Source organism: Falco punctatus (assembly GCF_963210335.1).
Source record: "Falco punctatus genome assembly, chromosome: 4".
Classification (NCBI taxonomy): Eukaryota; Metazoa; Chordata; class Aves; order Falconiformes; family Falconidae; genus Falco; species Falco punctatus.
In genome coordinates, this window is record NC_137583.1 from 85,645,207 (window position 1) to 85,661,741 (window position 16,535).

At 41.0% G+C, this 16,535-nt stretch overlaps 1 protein-coding gene across 4 annotated transcripts in view; it reads right to left on the bottom strand.

Moving 5' to 3' along the window:
* The window catches only part of TPK1 (thiamin pyrophosphokinase 1), a 314,750-nt gene that overhangs the window by 104,365 nt on the left and 193,850 nt on the right, over positions 1–16,535 (bottom strand). For all 4 annotated transcript variants that reach the window (XM_080386111.1, XM_080386108.1, XM_080386110.1 and 1 more), the window contains one exon: positions 6,885–7,031. In XM_080386111.1, the coding sequence (XP_080242237.1) occupies positions 6,885–7,031 (147 nt within the window). The remainder of the gene's footprint in view (positions 1–6,884; positions 7,032–16,535) is intronic.

A 16,535-nucleotide genomic window follows, 5' to 3' on the forward strand; every position in this document is an offset into this window, starting at 1 on the left:
AGCAGTGCGGAAAGAAGTTTGTTAAGATGGGGATGAAAGGAGAGATTAAGACTTCAAAGGAAACACAAGTAATTGGCAGGTTTGGGAAAGATCTCAGCTCTAAGAAAATCAGCTTTTTAACAGAAAACTTCTGGTGGTTTCCATAAGGCAGCAAAATAGATATTATCATATTAACAAGACCATATTGCATCAGCTAGGAGCAACAACTGAGAGCAGGAACCTCACTGGAAGACCTTATTAAGGGTCAATCTTCTCCTAGGTGATCAACCATCAGCTGCTGTAGTAAGTGATTAAAAATCTGGAAAAAAGACTGAAAAATCTTGAGAGCAGAACCTTGAAACTTACCAAACACCAGCTATTGATTCAGAATCAAACTGGATGACTCAAGAATTTAGAAATACGTAAGTAATCCAATTAAATTCCTTACATCACCTTCTTTTGCAGACAACAATTAAGATGTGAATTTTAAAAAAGCTATGTGATTAACATAACCTGCTATAGAGTATTACTTGTTTCTTAAAAATTATGAGCAGTTGAAAACAACATTTAGTAAACACTACTCTTGTACTTGGCAATGATAGTTTGGTATTTTCCTTTCCTCCCTGATAGATAAGGGGTTTTTTGTTTGTTTGTTTTTTATTATTATTTTTTTTTAAAGTGGTTACCTGCAAGCTAACAAACTGACTTATGAATCTGATTTTTAAAAAATTAGCATGAGTCTCCATTATACAGATACAATCCATAACTATTAGATGTCATCATCTGCAAAAAAGTCCGTGAAAAAAGCCACGTAATTCCAAATATTTCATAAAGCTGATGCAAATTGCACTTTTAACTGATGATAAATAAACTGCTTCAAAGGATATGAGAATTTCAAAAGCAAATTATTATTTCTAAGATACTATATATGCTTTGTATATTTCATACTACACATTTGCTGACATTGGAATAAAACCAAGTTACAAAGACTTTTGCTGTTAAGAGAAAATCCCGCTAAAATTTTCCTTTTGTAACAGTGAGAAGCAAGATAGCAAATAAATCTTCCTGAGGCCAAGATGTGATTGACAAAAATGAATTGAATTTGGATTACTGATATCTAGTAAATACAGAAATCTTGTGGTAAACATGAAGCCGCACCACTTCATAGCCATAAATTACCATGAAATAAACCTTAATTGCTTGGACCTGGAGCCATTTACACAGGCCCATTACAAAAATACATGGTAAGAATGACTGAATGATCACTAGCCCAGCTGGATTTTCCTAGAGAAGAAGTAAAACACAGGCTCTAACTCTGAGCAGTCTTATTTTAAGAACGGGAGTTGAGCTGTCACCAAATCCTCAAACTTTCTTACCAAAGAAGGAAACTAAGGCAGCTAAACTACCAGTGTAACAACTTTTTTTCCTGAAAAGCCATTTAAATGTGCTGCTGAATCCCGGGAAGCACAAACCCCTTGCTGCAAGGGTTTCTGTAAAGGAGTCAGGCTCCCAGAGAAGGGCTTGAGTAAGACTTTTTCCACTGCTAATATTTTTTATATCAGCAGTGTTTCTGTCCAGCTGAATGGCTGGCTTTCTCACAGGAAAAGTCACAAAAAGATCTATTTACCAGAGAACAAGAAGTTGTATATTTGTGAATTTCATAGACACTCATTCAAGTGACCTACAGGGAGCTCGAGGCACAGAGACTCACTGCTTTGTCAACTAGATTACATTGCAACAGTGCTCTTTGAAAGCAGATAGCGAACAGGAAAGACAGCTTTTCAGGACAATAAATATTTCAAGTACTAAATATATATGTTTAAATATTTTGTTTAAATATTAAATATATGTTTAAACTGCTTCCTTGACAACTGGGACTTTTGTGCAACTGAATCTACCCACAAAAATGTGCTAATAATACAGGGAAAAGAGACGTTAAAGCTTATCTCTTATTTCTAAATTCCCAAGTCATCCCCCAGAAGAGGCACACTCACTAAGGATTTCTCCAGAGTGCCAGCAAAAGCCAGATCTACTTCTTACACTTATGAGGCAGTATGGAACGATCTGATAATTCATTCTTGAAATTCCTGTGAAATTCTGGCTGCCAGAAGAAAACTCCAAAGTTGGAGGTGTATACCCTGAAATTCCCATTAAACTTTACAAGCATGGACACATGGCAAACCAAATAACATTGGCACAGAGAAGCGCAGCAACAAACTCCAGTAAAGTTTCCAGTCTTGTACCTTCCCTCCCTTACATCCATTGCAGCGTCCCAGCCAGGAGCAGACCTCCACGGCTTTTCTGCATCTGCACAAGGGTTCGGGTAATGCTCTCTGGGCTTCAGGCGAACGGGCACAGCACTGCTCATACGCGTATAGCTGTTCTCTCTTGTCCCCAGCAGGAGGTGGCACCCTCCGCAGGCTCGGTGAGCACCTCGTGGCCAGTGCTAAACCCAGACTGCGCCCAGGCACTGCCCACCAGCACGATAGCTGGCTCCCACTGACCCTAACCCTAACCGGGGACCAGGCTAGCTAACCAGCTGCACAGCCTACGGCATGGCAATATTTATGTTAATTAAGGGTCTTATTAGCACTGTTGTTCCTGTTACCATAATACTATGTTCCACCTCATTGCAGAACTGAGGATGTAACGGCGTTTTGTAAAAAACCAAACGAGCCTCACAGCAGCCATTCAGAGAGGATGCGGGTTTTATCCAATTTACAAACCAGGAGACTGCGATCAAAAGACTATACAATTTACTTCAATGAAATGGTAGTAAAGAGGCAAGAATAAGGGATGGGACTCCTGATTCTTACTGCTTATATTTAGCTGCTGGACCACTATCTATGATGTTAAATTATTCATCGTTTCTCACAGGGAAGGCTGTGAGAACTACACTCACAAGAAAAGCTGTGTTCAAGCAAAAGGTTTATCAAAGTATTCATGGACTCTTTCAAAAGAGTTAGCTAACTGACAAAAATGTGCTGCTGTAACACATTTTCATGTGTAGGTAGCAATTCTTCTCTACATCCCAGGGCTGGAATCCTGTGTGGGGAAAAATGAACTGCTCAGTATATGTAAAAGACAGGCCTCATTAACTCTTGGACATCTTCTCATTTCTTGGTCATAAATCCTATTACCTTGTATTACAAACTGCCATAAAACTCACAGATAAAAGATAATTTATGCTCAGTGTACAGAAGCTAATGTTTCTGTACTCCTGAGAAGCACACAACCAGAAAATGAGAAAGTATGTATGTGAAACCTTAAGCCATTCATACTGAGCATGGCCAGCATAATAAACATGACTCTAAGGGCCTAATGCTCTTCAGCCAGGGTATATTCTAATGGTAATTGATATTACCAAAATTCTGAGCATAAAATGTACGGACTGTTGCATAAAATTTCCTGCTTATAAAGAGTAATTACTCTCTATTAAGAATTCAGGCTTTCCTCCCTCCCCCAACTACAGAAATAAATATGATGGCTATTCAGTAGAAAGATACTTGGGTGGGGTTTTTTTCTTTTCTTTTCTTTTAATTCCAATCATCACATTAGAAATTGCTTCAGAGCAAGCATAATCTCCTGGAATTCTTACAGTCTCCCTGTTTCTGATTCCTATCCTAATTAGTGTTCCATGGCACACAAAAACTAACGACCCTTGGAGCTGGCAAAATCAAAGGCAGCTCAATCTTTTATTTGCTTTTTCTCTGAAGCAATTTAAAGTCTTCGGACTTTGGTACTGATTTTATCTCTTGGTTATCTGCTCATGGAGTATTTTGCTTTAGTGAAGATTGAGCAGAAGATGCATTACATTTAGGCTGTTTATAATTAGGTTTTTCTTTCCCATTCAGATGAAAGAAAATCTTTCACTGTCAATTTATAACTTCTGCAGCTACAAACTACATTCTCATTGCTTTGGCCCTCCCGTAACTGCACCCCATGTTATGCCTGCTTTCTTTTCTTAAATATTTGTTTAGTAATTTGACCTATATTGGAATTCATTTATCTAAATTTAGATACCTACAGAATATACCTAGATCTCAACCTACAACCCAATTTCTTCATAGGGTCCACGGAGACAGGTATTTACGGGGTGTAATTCTTCCTGTCTTTTTTCTCACCTCTATCTCTCATCATCCTTACAGGTCAGAAATGAATATAAAAGAGTTTACTTCTTTGTAGTTTTCCTCATTTTCCATGCCAAAACATTTTTATCAATATATTTCAAAAACTTGCACTGTCTGTTCGTCTGTTTCCCAAGAGATGCCTCAGTACTCAAAACACCGATTACCCTGGCATTCGGTATTCGGGTAATTTTGTTGGCTGATGAAAATAGGCTTTGTTTACCTGCTCCTCCTTGCTTGGTAGTCTGCAGTGGATCTCGAATCAGGCATTGTCCTTGCCATCTTTCACTGTCACCCTGAAGGCTTTTAGCAAGTCTATAAGCCTGTTTCCTACAACACTGCGGACCCTTTACAAGTGTGTTAAATACTGATTTATTTCTTCTGCTCTACCCTTCTGTATCAACACTGTAATAACATGAAATAACTCTTTCAAAGTGATTACTTGATAGATTTTATGTTGTACTTAGATGCCTGCTCACACCATCCTCCTCATAGATTCTGCATTAGTAACTAACTAAAAAGTATCCTTTCTAGGGCTGTTAGGGGATTACCAGTTTTTCTGCTCTATCCAAATATTTTAGCCTCTGTCTAGGTACACGTGATAGAGAACCAGTACTAGTCTCCTGCTGTAGTGAATGGAGGGCTAATGTTATTTTGAAGCAAAAGCATAGTTATATTTTGCTCATATATTTCATCCAAAGAATCCAATAAACATCAGATTCTTTTCCCCAAGAGAGAAAGGTTTCAGATTTACATTTTATAGAAAAAGCAACATGCTCTTAACTTCATCATTTGCATTAGCATTTGAATCTCAAAACCTTGCTTCATTTGTTGCACAGTTTCCAGACTTGCATTTCAAAAAGTCAGTGGGTCTCCTACTGTGTTCAACTCCCTCCTACCTTGATTTTAAATTACAAAGGGGAAAGGGGAAAAAGAGAGAATGTCAAGATCATGACTGTTTACAAGAAAAACATATCACACCGAACTCCATACAAAAAACTCCAGTACTTCCAAGCTTAGGACACTTGTTTCATTCTGTGTATAAACTACTCACTTGATTATTATCTAAACCATGCAGGATTAATGTTATTATCTGGAGGTACCACGACAGTTGACTGAAGATGCTGACAGTGACAAGTTTAAACCAACAATGAAAAGCAATTTTGTGTCAAAGTCAGCATTAAGATTGTTTAACCAGCCTGCCCCCTATACCTGCCCTTTATTTCTGAACACTAGAAATAGCCTGAAGTTACAGCAGCCAGTTACTGGCCATGCAGACTGACAGCCAGGAACGCCAGAAAAAAATAGTATCCTGTGGAACTCCCCCCATCAACAAAAACATATTAAATGCTTCTTGTATGGCATTATTAAAACCAGAACATGAAGTTTCCAGCAAACCCAAACAATTAGCAACCTCCCTTTTCTCTTTAAATGCACAGATCATGAATTTTTTTCAAGTTACAAAAGGTTTAGTTATTCATTGAAGACTCTTCTGAAAGCAACCATAGGCATGGCATTTTAAAGCCACTTATAGAAAAGATGGATGAAAATAATTATAAGTCTTTCCAGTTCATCTAAGTGTTTTGTAGGCTAAATCGGGAATTCTCTGTCTTATTTCAGCTTTTCACTGTTCTTTAAAATATCCTAAAATGAAATTGCAGTGGTCAGTAAAGTACTGCACCCACAGATAACTGCCAGAGAGTTACTCCTCACTTCCAGATTTTTAACCACAGTTATCCCTGAGCCCTCCTTCCCCCTTACTCTGCTGCCTCTGTCCATTTAGCTGTGCAACTAAGGATCAGTCATTCCTCACCGTACCGGCAAATGAGCTCCTGCATCTACTACCCTTCCTGCAGACACAGTACTTCAGAGTTGTTAATACACCATCTGCCCCTGTGGATTTAAATCTATACCCCCATAGAGCCTTATTAATGTTTTTCTCAAATTACAATGAAGCATGCGTAGTGCAGGGTTTTGGCACATTGTCTGTGAATGTTATTTATTTTAAAGAAAGAAGCTTTCCAAGGTAAAATGGGGAAGTTAGTCAAGCTTCTAGAAACCCTGACATCAGGAAAAGGTATTTCCAAACAAATAAATGTACCACTGTTAGAGAAGACTTTCTCATGCTTATATCAGCCTTTAAATTAAACCTTAGAAGCAGAAGCCCAGCAAGATCTTTTATGTGTGTTATGAATCAATAAATGGAATAACAGACCTGAAAACCATAAAAATAACACATCTTAAATAAATTCCTTTGTTGATGCTAGCTGGATTCCCATCATAACGAACTGCACCACTCAGACCACATAAGAGCTCTGCCTGATGTGCTTGTCAGGAGCTTGCTCATATTTTCCTTACATCTTTCTTTTGTTTCCGTTCCTGCAGGCATCCTTGTGGCTACTCAACATGCAAAAGGGCTGTATGCTAAATTTATACTTACTGGAATCTAATTAAAAAGTTTGGGTTTGGTTTTGGGTTTTTGCCCTTCCATTTATAATCAAAACCCCGTATTTACCCAAATTCAGTTTTCATACCTTCTGGATTTCTATGTTCCTCTCCTTTTATGCAAATCTGTCCCAAACAAATTAAACACAATCTTTTCCAAGGCAGGAATGAAGGGCCCATCATTTCCTGTCCACTTCCCTGCAATGTTTTATATTTAGGCTCTGACCCTACAGAATACAATTAAGAAAATGAGCATTTAATGGTGCAAGACCTACAGGATCAGGGTGGGTGGAAGGTCAGTGTTACTATGAAGTAACTTTTCACAACACTTACAGGTTGAAGCAGGTAAATCAGTGAGCACTCCTGGATAACTATCACTGGAAAAGGAGTGATATTTGTTGCATGAAAAAGCGTTTCCACTGATGCCATTATTTGGTCAAAGCGTCCTCCAAGTCCACCCAAAGTCACAATCACATCGATCTAAAAGATAAAACAAAAAACACGTCACCAAGAAAACTTTCAGGCATGATCTCTAGACCTGAAAATCAACAATAAAATCCACTTTGGGAAAGAAAAAAGAAAAAGAACTACTGACTATACAAAAGAAAATGTCAAATACTGTTATTTACTCCCATTACCAGTAAATACATTATGTGAATTTTGAGGCTGAGTATTAAAGCTCAGCAAATTCATGGTCAAAATGTGGCGCTTTTAAAAAAGGGCATAACTGTTCTCCCTAAAATACAGGCCAGTCTTTGGAGATACTTACCTGTCTGCCCTGAACAGACAGAGCCTAAGACATATCACTCTGCATCTAAGTTCCTCAGCTAAGTGTGGTATATCTGAGCCTTAGTATCCCCAGATCTCAACATCATTTCAGTGCTATCCTCACAGTTTACAGGGTGAATAAAGGAAATGTCAGGTGAGGGTCATTATATGTCACTTCTTGATCTTGCCACACAGCACTGCAACATACAAGCAATCCCACTCGCAGGCTGGTTCTACCTAAGATTAGAAGTACTATTGAAGCAGGAGGTTGCACCCGAAGTGACCGGGACACCATGTCCCAGCCGTCAGGGACAGGGACAAGAGTGCTCCCTTGTCCTGCTCCCAGACCCAGAGGGAGCAGTGCCTGACTGCTGGCGGCAGGACTGCTGCTCCTCGGTTCTCTCACACTTCATCAAGGCTCTGAACACTTTATTTCCTATAAGCAGAGAGGGAATATTAAAAAACCTTGGTTAAGAACTTTTGGGTCCTCAGATAAAAGGTCATTGAGTGCAAAGTGTTATTATTATTACTTCCATAATGTGGATCAGTTATGTTCAGTAATTGTATTTTAAAAAGCTACTACCGGGTAAGTCCTATCTAGAGCCTTAACACATTGCAGCTCTGAAGTCTTTAGAAGCTGACTTGACAATGGCCATCTGCTGAAGTTTCCAACTTTATAGGGCTTATGTCCATGGCTACTGTGATTGCATGAAGTTTTACTCAACCCAGGAGCCACATAATGGTGCTCTGTGTTTCTGGAATGATGTATTAATAGCAACAGCTTCTATTTTTATTACCAGGGCTGGGGCTTTACGATTCTGTTGAATATTGGTTCGCATGAATATTAAGCTCTTTTCCTTTTGGTAAAGAATTATACCATCTTTCTCAGCACCACTAGGAAAATACTTGAGAAGCCAGAATGGATCAGTGTAATACATCATATTAGCAGCAAACGCTGAAGCAAAACCCCTATTCTTGTACTGCAGACAGCACCTATTTTCTGTGCAGATTACAGATCACACAGACCCAACAACGTACAACCAACAGGGTATGAATGGCAGGAAAACCTATCCTTAAACAGATGACAAAACAGCAAAAGGTAAAAATCCTATGTGCCCAGCTAAGCTACTATGTTTTCCATTTTATTTATTTTATTCCAGTGTAGAAACAAATGGCATTTGTTTGACTGGTGATGACTGTGATTTAAAAGGGTGGATTGTTTCTCTGAAAATAATACTGCTAAAAAGACCCACCAACACCAGTTCCCTACCAGATAACTAGCAGTAAAAACTCCCCCACCCCAACAGAGGCCATGGGGAAAATCTGCTACATTAACCTGGAACGACAGTGAAGTAAAAGAGGCTTTGCAAAGGATCAGGATCCACACGTGTGTTGTTTTTCTTGTGAGCAATGGGACTGAAGCTTAAATATTAGCCCAGACTAGACTAACCTTCAAAAAGCTGAGCAGCTGCTTTATAGTTTCTTGGCATATATGTCTCACCACACATGAACTTGTTTGTTTTGGCTTTGATGTTTTCTACAGTTTAAAAGGTAAGGATGAAGGAAAAACAGAGTTCCCTCTGACTTGTAATTAAAATGATGCATTAACATTCTGAATGTGTCTCCTTTCCCTTGTAAAACTGTCAGAATGTCAGAAAAATCCTGCTCTGTTATTCACACACGTGCACTTACTATGAAGTACAGGACCTATCTCAAACACTGAAGTGATCAGTGACTGCAGCTTTTTGTGACAGAGATTGCCAGAGTACTGCAAGTTGAAGAAAAACATAAAAATCCCAACAAAAACCAATCAAAACTTCCCAACCTTCTGTATTTTAAAGTACAACAGAAGTGATCCTGAAGTCCTACTCCTTACTCAATAGCAACAGCACAGTGAGCTTGTGGATTGGTTCCCAAAAAGTAAGAAAATAAAACAAACCTAGCATGGAGTAGATCTGTCAAAAAGGCATTCCTAACACAGTGGTTTGGGGTTGTTGCATGTTGGGAGAACGCTAATAAGGATATCTGAAAGGGAAGGTAGCTATTATATAGGGTTTGCATGGGCTGTGAAAAATAAAAGCACAAGTATGTGACAGGTACACAGATAAATCCAGCTGGCGTATGAGAGGAGCAGATAGACAGAAAAGCTAAAATTCGGCACTGCTGTGATGGTTGACAGACCTGGCTTACACTGGATCTCCTGGCAGCACTGACAGGTGGCCAGACATTGAAGGACTTTTAGACCCTCTATTTGAAGGTCTGGGTATACACACTTTGTTTATTTAACTAAATCACTAATTCCAACAAAACCCTCCAGAGCCCTGTCATCCTGAAGCTATCACCACCATGAAAAAAACACACAACACAAAACTCACAAGCTAAAAAACCAATCAGTTCCTTCCCTGCAATCACTGCTCCTCTTGCTCTGCCAAGCACTTAAGAAAACAGATGTACCAGGAAAGCACATACACGACTCCTGGTCATTCCAGAACCTAAGATAAAGTGAATACCAAAGCACAGGACGTTTATATATTCGCACACTACAGACACAAAGGCCATTCATTTTTCTGCTATGATTTCCTGTAGAACATGGGCTACAGAATTATACTGTTACTGCTAATCAGCCCAGCAGGCAGCATTTGACTAACACACCGTACTTCACTTGAAATGTCCATGCTTCACTTAAATGTCCTGTCACCAGTCCCCTTACACAATTTGTTTTCACACAGTGTCATTCATTTCCTGAAAAAAGGATATAAAATCCTCAATAACTACAAAGAACAGCTTAGAACGTAGCAGGCACAGTGTAGAGGACACTGTATTCTCTAAGACTATTTACAACTAGACTTCAACACATTGCACAGCATCTTTAAAGCTATCAAGCTTTAATTTAGGAAGAGATGAAGATCTAAGGGTGGGTTTCAGTCATCTTTAAATAATACACTTAAACGTTAGCATCTCTTGAAGGAGTTTTAGGAGTCACCACCAAACAGAAGGGTGGTCAAAAGGAGAAAGGAAGCATAAAGAAAGACTTTGTGCTGGAAATTCAAGGATGCATTCCTTCCTTCTCCCCTAAGCTCTAGTGTGGAGAGTGCACTAACCAAGCGGAGCTGGGGCTGCCACAACATCGGAATGAAGTTGCTCGGGTTCCTGTTTCCACTCTCACAGAGACTATCGGAATGGACAACATGCTGTAAACTGTTTGCAGGCTTGCAAAACACTACCTCTGTGACAAACAGTCCAGCTGACATTCTTCCTCCTGGTATGGATGGGTTACATACAAAGAAGATATTCACTATATGACTGAGGAACATGTCTTTAAGGAGAAGGGTGAAAGGATACAGGATGCTGGGAACTGCCTGGGGTGGGTGAAAAGAGCACAATATCTAGCTTGATAATGTCAACATTGCTGCGAAATCTAAGAGCAAGGTCCAAGGCTGGAACTGACAGCATAGGATGCCCATTTTCCTAAACCGTGCTCCTTATCTCCAATAAGAAATCTTCTTCCCAGGGTATGGGTAGGGCTCTGGACAGACAACTCAAAGGACTTTGCTCTGCGTGAGCTCAGTTTCAGCCAGATGACTTGCAAACACATGTGCTTAAGTCTCAAAGAGGTGGGTAAGTGAAAGGGAACACATTTACTGACAACAGCCAGCAGCACTGAACAAGTTGTGAAAAAGACCTCCCCTAAAGGAAAAAGGGAAGGCAACAGTAATCTAGGTGTAGTAAAAGCTCTGGAGCCACGAATAAACCTCCCTCCCTCTGAGACCGTGGAGATCCATCCACCGCTAATACTCAAGATATTTCTACGCTAATTACAGGTCAGATACTGTATGTGATTCAGGCGTAGCTTCCTTTTCCTACCTTCTCAATCCACTGATACCTTTTCACCTTTCACAGCCTTTCTTAATTTCCTACTATTCGTAAGCTTATTTCTCTAATTTTAAATTTTTGAGGACTATGATACAGAGAATAAAATTATCGTAGTAACATGCAGAGTATGTTAAAGTATATTATATGCTGAGATACATATTTATATAAATATATGCTGAAAAGCAAACAAATTAGTAGTGTGAATGCTACATTTATTATCGCTTTATCACTCTGACACTTTATCGGTTGCAACCAGTTTACAAGAAAAGCATTTTTTACTTCGTAAGGCAATTTTGTCAACTCAGGATGTGGTTTGAAAATCCGGATATATCTTTTCCGATCTCTGCATCAGCTTCCATACTGAAGACTTTAAAACACAGCAAGCACTTTCCTTGGTAACAAATGAGCCAGAGTAGATTTTAGCTCATTCTCCCAATTCTGTATTAGAGCTCTTGTGCTGGCCAGATCACAGTCATTTTTTTTCCTCTCATCCACAAAACTGCAATGTAAATTTAATGAACTATTAAAATCCCACAACCCAATGCTGAATATATAGGAAGAGAGTGTCCATTTTAGTTGATTATACTGGCTCTCTAGCTCAGTGTTTTACATAAATAGGTATGGTATTCACTTCCTACAGGAATGATATGCCCAGCCACATGGAAGCATCTGAACTTTGCTTGGGTAGAACCCTCTTTAGCTGGAATTTGGTCATTGCTTCGGTCATCTGACTCCTCATGGGAACAAGACGTCTCAGCCGAAGGCTGCCATCCTGTCTGTGTACCTGAGATGATAACCTTCAATCAGCTTCATCATCACCTCACTGATTCTACTAATCTTCATATTATACTGTTCCAGTTCCTTCATAAAGCATTTATTGCTTCTTATGTTCATTTCCTTACATTTTTACTCAAGCGATTTCTCTTTTTGTAACCCTTTTATTTCAAGTAAGAGGTTAATTCCTTCTGCTAATGACAACCAGCATGCAAGCAGATTGCATTTTTCTGCTTAAAACAAGCAACATATATGATGGTAAGATGGAAAAGGGAAAGATAATTTCAAAATCCAGTCACAGAATTGAGTAGCTGGAAACATTTTAATCTTGGTTCTACTATTGACTTGTGTTTACGTCTCTGGTCAAATGACTTGATTCCACTTCAGTGCATTGGATTTGCTCTCTCCTGCAGGTAAATGGAACATTTGAGAGTTCATCATCTGGCATAAATTTTGTGGAACATAAACTTCATAACCATTGACTTTATTCTTGCTTACTTACAGAAACCTAATCTACAAAATCTACGTGAACTGCTGAACCCCAAGCAATGGCAATTTGACTGCTTGTTCTTGCGCTGAGTGTTTCTGTATGACTTTGATCACACAGTACTGCCTGTGTCTCAGGTGGAGCAGGGGCAGCAGTAACTCCCGTGCTGCTGCTGCCTCTCAGCTGCAGCACAGCTCTGCAATTCAGGCTGCGTGTGAAATCAGGGTCACTGGAATTCCTTATTGCCTCAGATTTTCTGGGTGAAGGGCTCGTCCCTACTCCAGAATGTTGCCACGCTGTTGCAAGTAGGCAAAAGTGCACTAAAATTCTTAGACCAATCTGTTCACTGAATCTTTCGAGGAAAATGTGTGCTGGTTTTGACTTCAGCACGTTTATTCTGTGCATGAACAAGGATTCCAGGGCTATCAACCACATGTCTTCTAAAAAAATCATAAAATCTTCTAATCTTTTATAACAGTATGAAAAGACATTCACCAGCATCAAGCTAACCTTTCTGTTTCCACAGCTGAACCACTGTAATCCAGTGGTACCACAGCATCACCCCCATGGAAATGTAAAACCAATCACTGTGAGCTATCCCAAAGAAAGTAACCCTGGATTTGTATTAGCAGCAATGCAAGAGGCCCTCAAAAGATTACGCTAAAATGGTCTAGCAAATCTCTTTAACGATCTCATATCCACTTGCATCTAGTGCCAAAAGCTGTGTTTGGCACACGCTGTGTTTTTAATCTCTTCGTATACTGCCTCCAGCAGTAAAAAAAAAAAAAAAGAAAAAAAAAACCAACAAACAAACTAAAAGCTCTCATCAATGAATAACTCAAGGGAGGGGAAAAAAAGTGATCCTATCTTCTTTAAGAGAATCTGTTCATTATGAGCTTTGTATTTCACACTGCACTTAACCCTGGCTGTCAGCCTTTACTGAAATAGCCTTCCTTCCCCTCCCTCCAACACGGTTCTGTGCTGTCCCGAGATCAGCATGGCAACACAACTACAACCCACTGCTTCCCTACCGGCAGGACCATGCTGCTGCTGGTCATCCTACGCTCCTCAACCGCAGCCAGCCTGCAGCCTGTGCCGAAGGCTAGCCCTGTCCTGCAGGGCCAGCCGGGGCAAGGACATGGCACAGGGAAGAGGCTCTTTGCTGCGAAGACTCTTCCTGAAAGCCTCCACTGTTCCCTCAGAGGGACAGAGATCACAGTCTGGATCCAGGAGTCTTGCTGGACCGTGGCTCCTGCTGCAGCGTGCTGGCAGAGGGACAGTCTTGTAGGGTCCTGGCTCCTCAGGACCTGATGGATCAGAGACACTGCAAGTTCTGCCTGCCAGCCCTAGCCCACTGGCAGGACCTATATCCCGGAACACGTATCAATAACAGCGTGTGAGCCGTCACACGCCTCCATGAGCCCTGATAACGTCTCTTTGCTTTCCTTTACAGTCAGGTGGTGGGTTACCCTTGTCTGGCAGCCGGGCACCCACCCCAGCCGCTCTCACATGCCCCCTCCTCAAGAAGACTGGGGGAGAAAATGAGATGAAAAAGCTCACAGGTCAAGACAAGGACAGGGAGATTGTTAATTACCAATTACCATCACAGGCAAAACAGAGTCAACTTGGGGAAAATTAATTTATTGCCAATTAAAAATCAAGTTAGAGGGGAAAAAATAAAAGAAGACAAAACTAAACCCACCTTTCCACCCCGCCTCTTTTACCCAGGCCCATCTTCACCACCTCACTCCTGACTCCTCTCTCTGCCCTCTCCCCCATATGGTGCAGGGGAAGAGGGGGCTGCAGTCGGCCATACCCCTTCCTCTCTGCAGCTCCCTTCTCATGCTCTCCTGCCACAGCATGGGGTCCTCTCCATGGGGTACAGTCCTCCAGGGACTAACTGCCCCAGCGTGGGTCCCCCACGGGCTGCAGCTCCTGCCAGAAGCCTGCTCCTGCGTGGGTTCCTCAGCACAAGCTGCAGCTTCCTTGGGGGCACGTCCACCTGCCTCAGCACCGGGCCCTCCGCTGGCTGCAGCACGGGGACCTGCTCTGCCACCGGCCTCCCTGGGCCACAGCGCAGTAACTGCTTCAGCAGGGCTCTCCACAGGCCATGGCCCCCCGGAGATGTCCCCCTGTCCAGCTGGGGGGTCTCTGGGGGAATCCCTGCAGCGGCCAGAGCCCCCATCCCACTCCCCCCTCCTGGGAAGCCTTCAAAGGAGGCTGAACAACCCTGCGGTATTCCAAGGCAATGGAGCCGATCTCCTGCCCTGCCCGCAGCGCACAGGTGCTTATACCCAGAAGCACAGAGAAAGCCAACTTCAACACTACGAGAGGTGAGTTCTTTTCCTGCAGCTTCCTAAACCAGATGACTTTTTAAAAATAAATCAATTTTCTGCCTATTTTTCTTTCCATTCTGTCATGTTATATCTAGGTAGCAATTTTTTAAAAAAGAACTCTGGATTTTTAAGGGAAAACTTTCCGTACAAAATACATAAAATTAAAAAAAAAAAAAAAAAAAATCTCCATTTCCATTAATGGCTGATGCTATTGTTTTTACTCATCTGAGTAAGAGTTAATGGCTCGGGCACTTTTCCTGCATATCTTAACATTTAGCGATGAAGCCTGTAAAAAAGATGCCACAAATAACGCGGAGCTGCAGGGCATCCTCACCCTGCTGCAGCAGCATCACAGAGGAGATCATGGCGAAAGAGGCATTTGTGCCTCACGAGGATGAGACGTTAGCTCTGCTATTTAAAAAGTTTAAACTTGAGTTCACACAGGTCTGAAGATCTCCTGATAGGTCTCAACAGAACAGTAGTATTTTCAGCTGGTCTGAACATTAATCTTCATGATGAACAAGGGGATAATAGCCTGTCCTATTATACTCAAGGGAAAGATATAAGACCTGAAACTAAAGATGGAAAATTTTTCCCGTGCCTCTCAGGCCCTGTTCTGCAAATGGTTCCTCTTCTGAGTGATTTCACTGAATACTTGGGCAGTACAGAATTATTTTTGTTCCATGGGAGTGCAGGTTTGCAGAAAGAAGAATTTATGCCTTTTTTTTCTAAGAGGCTGGAGATGCTCTTATATTGAAGGAAGGAGGTTAGGATCTTGGATGCCAACTTTCCCTTTCAGAATACATTCAGTATCTATAGCAGCTAAGCTAAACATAGCCTGAATAATGTCAGCTTACACCCATTACAGAATCTATTTTATTTTTCTACACTGTCCTCCAGACCATATAAATTTAGCCACGCACTTAAAAAGAAATGAAGCATGACTTCTTAAACTGGAGGTGCTTGTGAAGCTGTAAACATTTTATGCTCACATTTAATTTGCACAAAATATTGAGCTTTAATTGTTCAGTGCTTAGTTGTTTAGCTGTTTAAAAGGGAAGCTTGATGGGTTCTTTAGGCAAGTTGAAGAGACCATCCCCCGAGTCCCCTCCTTAGCAGTGACAAAGTCAAATTAAAAGGCAGCTGATTAAAAAAAAGAAAAGTGTGAGCATCAGGACTAGCAAAGCCTGGTTGCCAGTGCAGCTCTGCTATGAAGATCCTTCAACCTCTACCTCTGTTGAGCCCATGCTACTGCCTTTTTTATGGTGGGAATACTGCAGGGGCCTTTCAAGCATTACCCCAGGCTACCTCATGTTCACAATATTTGTGAAGAGTTAAATTACTGCAAATGCCTCTGCCCCTTCCGAACACTGCTGGTGTCAGCCAAGAGATCTAGAGTTAAAGGTCAGGGAAAAGTCAAAGGGCTGCAGAAAGCAGCTCTAGAGGCTAAACCATTTCTATGTAGCATCATCCACCCACTTTTACTTTGCAACAATCTTAATACCTTCCATTCCCCTCCAACCCCAGTACTTCTTTCTAGGTAAGAAAGAGAAAAAAAGAGAAAGACCCAGTTCAGCTTCAAAATATTTGACCAATATTACAAGTTTCTCTTGACTGTTCAAAGGCCATACAATGCTACAAAAATGGGGAAAACGTCGTGGGACCCCCCCCCCCCCCCAATCCCCAATCCCCAGAACCGGTAAGGAAGTGTTCCTATATGCACTACTTAGATTAAATAAGTCTCCT